Source organism: Alligator mississippiensis, chromosome 10 (assembly GCF_030867095.1).
Source record: "Alligator mississippiensis isolate rAllMis1 chromosome 10, rAllMis1, whole genome shotgun sequence".
In the NCBI taxonomy this organism is placed as follows: Eukaryota; Metazoa; Chordata; order Crocodylia; family Alligatoridae; genus Alligator; species Alligator mississippiensis.
The window spans coordinates 34,301,390-34,314,132 of NC_081833.1; the positions used below are offsets into that span (position 1 = coordinate 34,301,390).

General features: G+C 48.9%; 1 protein-coding gene across 4 annotated transcripts in view; it reads right to left on the reverse strand.

Moving 5' to 3' along the window:
- TSNAXIP1 (translin associated factor X interacting protein 1) overlaps positions 1-12,743 on the reverse strand; it is a 94,304-nt gene that overhangs the window by 29,084 nt on the left and 52,477 nt on the right. For all 4 annotated transcript variants that reach the window (XM_019488976.2, XM_019488977.1, XM_019488975.1 and 1 more), the window contains 6 exons: positions 11,111-11,241; positions 10,576-10,704; positions 9,518-9,679; positions 8,218-8,327; positions 6,130-6,253; positions 4,444-4,550 (listed from right to left, as the gene is read on the reverse strand). In XM_019488976.2, coding sequence (XP_019344521.1) covers positions 4,444-4,550; positions 6,130-6,253; positions 8,218-8,327; positions 9,518-9,679; positions 10,576-10,704; positions 11,111-11,241 — 763 coding nt within the window. The remainder of the gene's footprint in view (positions 1-4,443; positions 4,551-6,129; positions 6,254-8,217; positions 8,328-9,517; positions 9,680-10,575; positions 10,705-11,110; positions 11,242-12,743) is intronic.

Sequence of the window (12,743 nt, forward strand, 5' to 3'; positions counted from 1 at the left end):
ATTAATGGCATACGCACATTATTTTCCCCAAAGAAACCTGCTTTTCTTGGATAGGATGGACAATACTCAGTTCCTAGACAAACACAATTTTGTGTTATCCTTTTTGGTCAGTGGGTGGCCAAAGGCCCCCTTTACTGCCTGCTGCTCTGAAGCTGGAATTAATTTCCTCAGATACTTTTTATGTGGTAGTCAGGCCAAGTGCTTCACACTAGTGATACCTTTATAGTTGTTATGCTCTTCTCACACACCCTATGGAATAACTCATCTTGCAGGCAGGGGAACTGAGGCAGAGAAAGATAAAAGCTAATTGCATCTGCTAGTTTTAGGTGCCCAGTTCTGAGGTACCCCAGCTAGTTTTTCACAGTATTTGGCTCTCTATAGAGCTCTCTGTGGTCAAACCTCGGTGCCCTTGGTTTCAGCTACAGCTGTGAATGCTTAGTTCTTAGACAAATCAGATCTAAGGGTCCTACGTGGGGCACCCAGAGTGCAGAACACACAACTGCCTACATGAGGAAAGTGTTTTAAGTGACTTGCCTAGTGTTTACAAGGGAACCTGGGGCAGAGGCAGGGACAGAATTCAGTTCTGCCCAGCAGCCTGCAGCCGCTGTAACTGCAGGGGTTCTAGGGACAACTGTCTTTTCTCACTGCATGTCTTGGCTTCTTCCCCAGACCACGTCCCTTTAGGTACATTGGGTGCCACAGGATGGGGTCCTGTAGAAGAAAATAACGTCAACTGTGCGGTACACATTGAGGGCTATAAGCTGCACAGAAAGGATAGGAGTGGGGAGAAGAGGGGGACAGGTTGCGCTCTATGTCAAGGAGCGTTATACATCGACCCTTATCAAAATGGAATCGGAGGAGGAGAAAGAAGGATCGTGGGCTAGGATACATGGAGGTCAAGAGGAAAGGGATTTGGTGGTAGGGGTCTGCTACTGACCTGCACACCAAGGGGAAGAACTAGATTTGGAACTCCTGAGGCAGCTCTCGGAGACCATAAAGACTAGGGAGGCAGTAGTCATGGGGGACCTAAACTACCCGGACATCTGCTGGGAGACAGACAGCAAATTCCCACCATTCACGCAGGTTCCTGTCCTGTGTAAAGGACCTCCACCTGACACAGGAGGTACATAGTCCCACTAGGGAGAATGCCTTACTGGACCTGGTATTGGCAATGGGGGATGACATGGTAGGAGACCTACAGATAGTGGTCACCTGGGGGACAGTGACCACCAAATAATAGAATTCACCATAAGGTGTAGAGTGGGAAAGGTAACTAGTAGGGTGAAAGTGCTAGACTTTAGGAAGGCTGATTTCAGCAAACTCAGGCATTTAGTCAACGACACACTACAGAGTAAGAGATTTGGCGAGATGGGAGCCCAGGAAGGGTGGCTGTGCCTTAAGGAAGCGATCCTTCAGGCACAGAGGGAGATGATCCCGATTCAGGGGGACAGGGGCCGAGAGGCTTCCTTGGCTGACCAGAGATATCCAGAGCAGCCTAAGGGCAAAAAGTGGGGCATATAAGCAGTGGAAACAGAGAGCGATTACTAAAGAGGAGTATGCCTCCTCAGCTCACATTTGTAGGGAGGCAGTTAGAAAGGCCAAAGCTACCATGGAGCTGAGGATGGCATCCCAAGTTAAGGATAACAAAAAATTGTTTTTCAGATATATAGGGAGTAAAAGGAAGGCCCAGAGTAGTATAGGACCGCTACTGAACGGGCAAAAGCAATTGGTGACAGGGGGGACAAGGCTGAACTCCTCAATGAGTTCTTTGCCTCAGTGTTCCTAAGCGAAGGGCAAGACAAGTCTCACAGTGGGATTGTAGAGAGGCAGCAGCAAGGCCCCAGACCACCAAGCGTAGACCCTGAGATGGTGCAGAGTCACTTGGAAGAACTGGATGTGTTTAAGTCGGCAGGCCCGGATGAGCTCCATCCGAGGGTACTGAAGGCACTGGCTGACGTCATTGCAGAGCCACTGGCAGGAATATTTGAGCACTCGTGGAGCACGGGCCAGGTCCCGGAGGACTGGAAAAGGGCCAATGTGGTCCCCATTTTTAAGAAGGGGAGAAAGGAGGATCCACGCAACTATAGGTCAGTCAGTCTCATCTCCATCCTTGGCAAAGTCTTTGAAGAGATTATTAAGGCTCATATATGTGACAGCCCATCAGGAAAAATTATGCTGAGGGGAAACCAGCACAGGTTCGTAGCAGGTAGATCATGCCTGACTAATCTAGTCTCTTTTTATGACCAGGTTACAAAACACCTGGACGCAGGAGTAGGGGTTGACATCGTTTACTTAGACTTCAGGAAGGCCTTCGATACGGTATCCCACCCCATACTGGTGAACAAATTAAGAGGCTGTGACCTGGATGACTACACAGTCCAGTGGGTGGCAAATTGGCTAGAGGGTCGTACCCAGAGAGTCGTAGTGGATGGGTCGGTATCAACCTGGAGGGGTCGATACCGGGCAGTGGGGTCCCGCAGGGCTCGGTCCTTGGACCGATACTCTTCAATGTCTTCATCAGCGACTTGGACGAGCAAGTGAAGTGTACTCTGTCCAAGTTTGCAGATGACACTAAACTGTGGGGAGAAGTGGACACACTGGAGGGCAGAGAACAATTACAGGCAGACCTGGACAGGTTGGACATATGGGCACAAAACAACAGAATGCAGTTCAACAAGGAGAAAAGTGCTGCACCTACGGAGGAAAAATGTCCAGCACACCTACTGCCTAGGAAATGACCTGCTCAGTAGCATGGACGCGGAAAGGGATCTTGGAGTCCTAGTGGACTCCAAGATGAACATGAGTTGTCAGTGTGACGAAGTCATCAGCAAAGCTAACTGCACTTTATCGTGCATCAGCAGATGCATGACAAACAGATCCAAGGAGGTGATACTTCCCCTCTATCGGGTGCTGGTCAGACTGCAGTTGGAGTACTGCATCCAGTTTTGGGCACCGCACTTCAAGAGGGATGTGGATAACCTGGAGAGGGTCCAGAGAAGGGCCACTCATATGGTTAAGGGCTTGCAGGCCAAGCCCTATGAGGAGAGACTGGGGCACCTGGACCTCTTCAGCCTCTGCAAGAGAAGGTTGAGAGACGACCTTGTGGCTACCTATAAATTCATCACGAGGGCGTAGAAGGGAATTGATGAGGCTCTACTCACCAAGGTGCCCCTGGGGGTCACAAGAAATAATGGCCATAAGCTGCAGAGAGCAGATTTAGACTAGGCATTAGGAAGAACTTCTTCACAGTTAGAGTGGCCAAAATCTGGAACGGGCTCCCAAGGGAGGTGGTGCTCTCCCCTACCCTGGGGGTCTTCAAGAGGAGGTTAGATAGGCATCTAGCTGGGGTCATCTGAACCCAGCACTCTTTCCTGCCTATGCAGGGGGTCAGACTCGATGATCTATTGAGGTCCCTTCCGACCCTAACATCTATGAATGTATGTCGGTGTGTAATTAAGTGTGCACAAGGTGACCAAATTAAGTTCTCTGTTCTGGCATTTCCTAGCTTTTGAATAAGTCTTTATGGCCTGTGTGCCACTTGTTACAGACCAGGAGTATACTGTCCTCTGGATGACAGGGGTCTGCAGTAATTCTTTACAATATTAAGCCACTTTAAATGAAAAACTTTTGAAAACAGAAGAGTGAGTCCCATTTCTCTACAGCAGGGAAGATCATTAAGCAGCACCCTTGTGTGCTCCAGTGTGCTGCTGTGAATGTGCTTCGGGCACAGGCTTGATCAGAGTGGTTCCTGCTACTGCCAGCCTCCACCAGAAAATGCATCTTGAGTGTGGCCCAAAATAAGATTTGAGTCGCACATCCTGGTTTACACAGACACACCAAAGGGTACAGGGGTATGTGGAGCAGGGTGAGCAGGTAGAAGCTATGTGCTCCTTATCAGTCATCCCACACATTTGCAATCAGGAGCGCTCTCCTGAAGGTTGCAGTGGTGCCTTTGGCAGCACTAGGCTGATGGCAGCTGGAAAGGTGGTTTGATTGTAACCAGGCAGGTGAAGGCAAGGAGAAAATCTGATTCTAAAAAACATATTGGTTGGGCAGGACCAGCTGTGACAGCTGCTCCCCACCAGCCAGGAATCCTTCTTGTCTTCCTAGGCTGATTGCCTGCCCCAGCACCCTTGTCTGCCTCATCCAGTTGCTGCATCTTGTCTTTAAAACTGTGAGTCTTTTGAGGCAGAGGCAGTTACTTATGTTAGTAATGTGGCTCACACAGCGGAGCTCAGCCTGGTTGCGATCACTGGGTCTTACTGCCACATGGCCTCTGGGTCATGCTCTTGCCAAAGCTGACTCAGTCTTTGCTCCTTCCCTCCCTCTGAGGTGCTATCTTTACTTGCACACCCTGGCTCCCTTCCAGGCAGGAGCTCCCACACCAAGGTTCTCCACAAATAAAACAGCAGTGATGTTGGAATCAATGGCTGCAACACTTACATCACATGTCCCAGCTCATTCTGTAGCTCTCTCAGATAGTCCTGCTTCTCGGCAACGTACTGGTTCCAGACCTTCACAACAAAGGGCTCAGTGTTCCCCTCTGCATCCTTCAAGAGACCAGAGCCCATTAGTACTGGACTATGGCTCTCACGCACTGCTCTACTCCAAGCCCCAGATGGACGTAGGTAGCCACACTGCCATGGGTATACGGAAGGCCTTGGAAAGGGAGATACTTAATGCACTGGTGGTGCATCCTTTCTGCCAGCAGGACCTGTTCAGTTAGCTCTCCAGCTGGCAGAGCCAACCACTCAGAATAACGTTAACAGAAGTTCTTGGCACGTCTGTGCATTGGCAGAAAGACCAAGGCTCCAACAGAATCAAGCACTTAGTTCGCACAGCTATGTTGAGCAGAAGCTCTCTAAGTACTGCTGAGGTACTAATGAATGAAACCTCTTTATGCTCCAGGGCAGCAGACAGCAGCATCCCTGCTACCCAGAAGACAGAAACTAGGGTGAGACTCTGACAGAGGCAGAAGCAGAACTCAGGCTGTCCTTGTCCTTGGGAATGTCAGCTGCTTCAGAACTGCTTCATTTCAAGCAAGCTCTGAGCCCAAGCAAATACTCAGGACAAATTGGCATCTATGTTAGTTTACAGCTCAAACAAGCAGCTTTTGGTAAAAAAATTTCCCTTCACCCATTTGTTTCTCAAATGTACATCTAGGTGTACCATGTGCTTGCAAACAAATGGGCCACTGGTATATACAGCTGTCAACATCCATGTTTTCTGATGCCTTCATTTAAAACTGAGGAATGACTGTGCCAGCAGCATCAGCTTTGGCTTCTGCTACATTATGGCAGATTACCAGCAAAAACCTGCTTCTAAACCTGCTTTTGCTTTGTTCTGATGAACACGGGCCTGGGAGGCATTTGTCAAAATTAATATAAACATTTAAACCTTAGAAACACATACCACTTGTGCTCCTCCCTGGGTTTGTTGGAGGGGCTCACAACAGTTATCACATTGCTCCCAAAGGGGTTGGAATACAGATTCTGTAGTTGGCTTCCATCCCCCATGATCTTAGCTAGTCACCATATTCCAGGAGGTGTAAACAAACCCCAAACAACTTTACACAGGGTGCGTTTACAGGTGCACTTTAATGTGCAGTAGAATATTTAACTGCACATTACAGCATCACATAAAAACTGTGACATTAGGCTAATGCACAGTACAACAGTACTATGCATTGTCACTAAAAAAGCATGCAAATGTGCTACTGTGCATTAGCACAGCCTAATGTGCATGAATATAGTATTTCTCATTGGAGGTGCCAAATTTAATGCGCATTAGAAAAGGTGCATTGGCACATATAGACACATCCACAGTCAGCAGAATCCTTTCCTTCTTGACTCAATGCTTGTGAGGTCCTCACTAGTTCTCTAGGCACCAGTAAGTCCCTCAGGGAAGACAAGGCCTACACTTATAAAGAGAAAAGCCAAGATGGAAAAAGCCTCAAGGCCTTCTTTTCCCATCACAGTTCGGAATGGACCCAAGCCTCTGCAGGCCGCCTTTAGGACATACCTACTCCAGTGGTGACCCCAGTTGCATTAATCCAAAGCAAAATGCTTGCATTCAACCATTCTTCCTTCACTGGTGAAACCTCAAACAGAATGAAAATTTTCAGCTCACCTCATTGAATAAGGCTGTGTAGAATATGAGGTCCTCAGCGCTCTCTGCCTTGCACTTGCTGGCTTCTATTAGTTCTTGGACGTGCTCATTACTTTTCAGTGGGAAAGCTGCCCTCAGTGCCAGACTGTATCAGGAGAGACAGGATCATCGCCAGTTAGTTGTCTGTTGCTATAGACATGTACACAGAGCACTCATCCCCTCCAATGCCACTTGGCCATCTGTGGTAGCACCCACACTTGCCACTATTCCTGGTGGCAGATTTTCAAGAGCTTGGCATTTGTGATCAGGGCCTGATTTCCATTCAGGCACCAAAATAATGTCTGGATTTTCAGCAAGAACTCAGTGCGTTGGAGTTATATTGGATGCTGATATCTTGCAATTCTGGCTTCAGCTGTGAATGCTGATGGTCTGACAGTGCCCCAGTAAAACCAACAGCTCTGTAACAATGTGTAACACTGCACACATTTCCTCCTGAAGGGCTAAGTCTATTCCACTTAGATGGCTATGGGACATCTCTAAGGGATTCTCTTGTCATCTGGCAGTTACCACTTGCTACAGCATGGTTGCTTGACTGGAAAAAATACCCTGTCGCAGAGCACTGAGGTGCTTCTCCTAAGAAGGGAGAAAACTGCTAGGGAAGGAGCCCTAGCAGGGAGGGACAAGCCCAGCTGCTGGTTGCCAGGGCAACCAGAGGAGGTCAGCTGACCAGAAGGGGCAGGGCCTGTCTCCCTTATAAAGTCCAGGGGCTGAGGCCAGGCTAGCACTTTTCTGCCATTGGCCAAGGGGGAAGGAGCTCTCTCAGGGAAGAGAGGGGAAGCCTGACTGAAGGAGCAGCGTCTGACACGGCTGAGGGATGGAGTATTCCCCGGTAGGCTGGAATGTTGTTATAGCCAGGCGGCTTCAGTTTGTGTTATAGCCAAGGGGCTTGCGTTTTGTTTGCTGTTTGTCACTGGTGGTTTGGGTGAGGCTATTAGGGGTTGGAGGAGGCCTCACAGGGGACCCACAGCAGTGTGGGGACCCCAGTGCCGGCGAGGGCGCAGCAGTTGGGGTGCACTGACCCCAGCCCCAGAAAGGGGGGGCAGTTGAGAAGCCCGAGAGAGGGGATGTTGAGGAGAAGCCCCAGTGTGGGTGTGGTGAGCCCCAGGAGAGTGGGGCATAGAGTGAGACTGGGCCATGGAGAGCCCTAGCGCCAGAGAGAGCGCAGCTCAAAAGAGGCAAGGCCTGGAGTGGACAAGGGGGCCAGATTATAAACAAGGCCCTGACCTAGCAACGTCAATTCCAGCTGCGCAGCTTGGGGCGTGGTAAAGGGGTGGTTGGAGCCACGCATAGTCCACAAGGCTAGGGTGCCCCTGAAGCACCCATTGCAAAGTGGGACCCACGAGGGGTCCAGGAAACCACGGGGTCCAAGTGTCTAGCAAGACATGACCAAGAGGACATAAAAGGCAGCCTCCCGAATATATTTTGTCATCAAAGACGTGGTGGGCGAGAGTCGGGTGCCCATCGGGTCAACTTGGCATGGTAAAGGGGGCCTTAGGGAGATCACGGCCATCCTATTGGACCCCGTGCGTGACATACCCCTACAGCAAAAGTGCTTTGCAACCACAATCAGGGCCAGGTTTTCAAAAAGCTGAGACTCAGTTAGGTATCTGATTAAGTGTCCAGACTTTTACACCCCTCAGTACAATGGAAACAAGGAGGTGTGCTAAATGCTTCTGAAAGTCTGCTGTTAACTGTAGGCATGGGCACCTGGAAGTGTGATCTGGAGTTTTTCAAAAATCCTATCCCTCATGGAGACTCATACTGTCACTACCAGGATACTGCATGGTGTTCAGGCTAGGGTAAGCTTGATTCTTATAAAGAGGTGTGTACATAAAGGTAAAAGCTAGGTTCTGCCCTCAGAGTGGTATTTGTACACAACTGTCTGTGGGAAGAAGTTGGCTCTAGAAGGAGAAATGAAAATTGCTCCTAGTGATCTGTGTCCTTTGTCAGCACAGTGCATATGCCAGAGACTTAGGCCATGATTGGAACAGTATAAAAGTACAGCAGGGCTCGAACAGAAGTAGTTTACCCAGCCCACTGGTCTCTCACTTGAACTGTTTACTGGTAACAGCTCCGCTGTTTGAGCTGTCTATTGCAGTCAACTCCTTTAGCAAGTTGGATAGCATCTGGTTCAGGCCATGGTACACGCCTTCATCCACCTGTGGGAAAGCAAGGGTTGGGACTCAATACAAACACTAGCTTCCACCTCTGGACTATCTTCAGGATGCAGAATCAAGGACAAGGCAGTAAAGGGAAGGTGGACCATGACTTCTGCTGGTACCACATAGAGACAGCCTTCCTCTATAACACCTTCAATCTCGGCATTTTCAAGTGACTTACAAATAGTTAAGAATGCTGCGTCGTGCCTCACCAGGATGTTGTTAAAATAATTAGTTGCAGAACACCCCCATGTTCCAAAGTGGTTCACTTCCCATAACATGCAGGTCCAACAATGTGCAACCCATGCTGGGGTGGGCAATGGTAACAGATAACCAGCACGCAGTACAGCACAATGCGGGCATGCTGGCCAAGGGCACTGCAGCAAACCTTCACTCTAATGAAAGCTGACTGGAGCTCTGCTTTTAAGACCTCATGTGAGAGGCCCATGTGAAGTGAATACACATAACTCAGCTTCCTGGCCAGGGACGATAGAGGCCTTTGCTGGACCTGATGGTGCCTGGTAACCATGTCTGATCTCCATTTTTGATCAGGGCACATATAACTTCCAACATGCTGGTTCTCTATAGTACCAGAAGCAGCTGCAGGTACAGGATAACAGTGCAACAGTGTGAAATGCCTAAGAGCCCTGAGAAGTAAAGCCTAAGGCATCCTGAAAGGTAGTAATACTTCTTGCACCTATGGAGTTGAGAGGCAGCAAAGGAGCTGGGCCCCTGAGCTCCAAGCAACACTAGTAGGGAGTTATGGCTTCTGGTAGGGGAAGGGTCCAGGTGTCTGGAATTTCCAGGGTGACCCACCAAAGTGAACGGAGTTGTAACAATATTACTGAGTCAAATATGGAGTCTGACTGCCAAGATAGGAGAGAGATGATGGAAGCAGGGCACCTAAGAGAAGAGAGGCTAGCAGTAACAGCTTGGTTGTGTGTCTCACACTGTAACATAGGACATGGTTGCTCTCTGGTAACTCTGGTTGCTCTCTCAGTAACTCCTGTTACTGATATTTACTTCTCCCCCATCCCTAGTCTGATCCCCAAAGTACTGAGTGTCCTCAGCCCCACCGCTTTCCATGAGAGATGAGGGTGCTCAGCTCCTCACAGGACTGGTCTCCCATTGACCTCTATCTCACATTCAAGGGAGCTAAAGTCTTTCATGCAGGTGCCAGAGCTGCTCACCTTTCCAGTCAGTATGTCATAGGACAAATTCATGACATGATTTGATCGATACAGCTTAACACTTTCATAGATGCTGTAAGCCATCTCGAAGGCAGAGGCATCTCCATACCTCTTCTGGAGGTAGCTAAGGAAGAACTCAGGAAGGCTAGACTGCCACCCTGTCTGGAGGGGAAAAAAAAAAAAAAAAAAAGTTGAAAGCTCCAGAAACCAATGTGAGGCCACTGGGGCTTGATCTCTTCAGAAATGCAGAAGAAGAACCAAACCACCTTCCCACTCCTGTGCTCATCTGCATATAGGCAGAGCACCATAACTCCAGCATTTTCCTGGGTCTGGAAAGTATCTGTCACACCTCACGTCTCAACAAAATAGAGCTTCACAGCCACTTTCCAGATGGGGCTGAGCCCTAAATCTCCCATTACTCCTTCCCCACCCTTACTCTGGTAGGGCTCTCCATGTCCCTGTTGAAGCGTGTTTTCTCCCCGCTCTACCTCCCAAATTCTGCCAGCACATCTGGGCACTGATCTGCTGGTCAGAGACGGGGCAGATAGGATTTCCTTCAGATTTCCACTTGTGTCACACCAAAAGGTGAGCACAAACCTATACAACACAGTCAGTCCCTGCTGGACAAGCAAGGGGAACTGAGCCAGGTCTTTGTGTAATAGCAGAGCACCTTGCCAAGGTCACTCTAAAAATGTCTGATCTGTGCTACTGACTGCAATTAAGCTTGTAGCTTTCCCACAGTCCACAAACCTGTACTTGGGTGTGTTTTATGCCTATTAAGCCTGGGAGAATGGCTGGCACAACAGCAGGGCAGCAGGACACTGCACAATCATCCTGGTGTCCTTGTTTTTTAGGTGCCATCACTCCCCACATCAGTACCAAACAGTCCCCAGCAGTGGCCCTGGGCCTTGGGGCTGAAGGACAGACTCCTACAACCTCCTCTACTGATGTGTTCAGGAAGAGACACTAATGGACTTCCCAGATGGCAGGATTGTCACAGGAACTATGAGAATAGCATCATGCGGTCGTTAGTGGTGGGGTAAGGGGGAAAAGAGAACCTGCTGGTGTGCTGAGATTCTCTCTTTCCACAGGTCCTTCAGGATGTTCACTACATTCTTTTTGTTGAGCTTCCTGTTCTTGACCTGGCCTTCATACCTCAGGTACACAGGAACCTTGTCACCCTTGCCCTACATAACACAAAAGAGATGGACACAGCATGAATTTGTATCAAATGGAGTATTCGTATCAAATGGAGCCAGCAGAGAACCCATGTTCACAGAATACAAGAGCTAGGGCTCATTTGTGAGTAACTTTCTGAGGTATAAGCCATCTGAATTCTCTCATCCCGATAGCTTGTGTTAATTGCTGTGGTTTCACCTGTAATGGGAGTATTTAAGTATTTAAGTTTGTGTTATGCAAGTGGCCTATTTCCCTTGAAGAAGGACTTTACAGAACTGCTGCTTCAGCCATGGAAGCAGCTTTGGAATTTCAAAAAGGAATGGTCTTCCTTACTTGGCTAGCAGTCAGATGTGTATTACCAACTAATCATGGGAGAAAAGTGCTGCCTGTTTGCCACAAGCAGCTTGTCTGTACCAGCCCAGGGAAGAAGTCCTTCTCTCTCAGAACTGCTGCTCCCATTTCCTCCAGAAGCAGGTCCACCAGCTGGTTACTGGTCTTCCCCTCTGCCAGAAATCTCCACCGGTCCACACCACCAGGAACAACCCCTGCAGGAATAGAAACAAACATCTCACCAGCATGCCACAAGTTGAGCATGAAGTTGAACATGAACATACACCAGAACCCAGATCATTCGCATCCAGGTGTTGCAGAGTCTGTGGGGCAGAGCTGTACTGCTACCCAGTACATCCACAGGTGGCAGACAGTGGAATGACCTTCAGGGAAGGTTAGCTGTGAAATAAGCAGGGGCAACTCTGATGAATAAGCAGTTGCAGACTAAGCAGAGGCAGCACCACCAAGATGTGGTGAGGGCAGGAAGTGGAAATATGTAGCCTTTGACGGTGCTGTGACATGCAAGTACAGGTCATCACTATAATAAGCATGCCTAGCCCCAACCTTAGGTCTACAATTCCTCAGTGGTTGAGCAGGTGGAAGAAGATGTTAAAATCTCAATGGCTGCAAAGGCAGATGAAAGTTACAGTGGAACAAGACCTTCAGGTGTCTTGGTCTCCTTGCCACTGGATCAAGGTCCCTGTAACAGGGCAATCTTGGGCCCTGTTATGGTCCAGAGAGCCTCACCAGACCCAGACATGCTGGGGGACCTAGCAGGAGGTGAAGCACCAGCAGAAGGAGCTGAGATGATGACATCTGGGGAGGACATGGCAGCCTCCGTGGCCAACATGTGGAAGAGCCAGGTCATGGGACCCCAAAGCCAGCTCCTATTGGCCAGTAGGAGCCCAGCCATAAGATAAGGTGGTGCCAACCCTAGAGACACTTCCCTGAAAGGTATCAGTTGATTGATTAAACTGCTGGCAAAGTGATTAAGGAAGACACTGATGGACTTTATAACAGGCCATCCCGGGGGGGGGGGGGGGGGGATGGATAGAGTAAAGACTAATTCATGAGTCTAAATAGTAAGACACACCATCATTTTTGGGACGTGGAACATCAGGACCCTCATGGACAACCCTAATAGTGAACACCCAGAGCACCACACTGCAATCATGGCCTGAGAACTCAAGTGACACAACACTGATGTAGCTGCGCTGAGCAAGACCCAGTGAGCAGGAGATGGATAGCTCAAAGAACATAGAGGTGGCTATACCTTCTTTTGGAAGGGTAAACAGGAAGGAGAACGCCAACTCCACAGAGTTGGTTTTGCTATTAAGGAAGAACTCATAAACCAGCTCAGTGAGTTCCCTATTGGAGCTAATGAGTGCCTCATGACTCTCCATCTTAAATTGGTGGGCAGCCAATATGCTTCCATCAACAGCGTCTATGCCCCAACTCTTGATGCCACTGATGAAACCAAGAAGGGATTCTACACCAACCTTAACCAAGTCCTTTCTGACATTTTGGAGGAAGACAGACTTATTCTTCTCAGTGATTTCAGTGCCAGAGTCAGAAGGGACCTTTGGAATGGAACTATTGGCAAAGAAGTAGTAAAGGTCAACTCCAGTGTCCTCCTTCTCTTGACCAAATGCACAGAACATGGACTCATCATCACTAACAACCTGTTCCACCAGAAAAACAGTCAAGACATCATGGC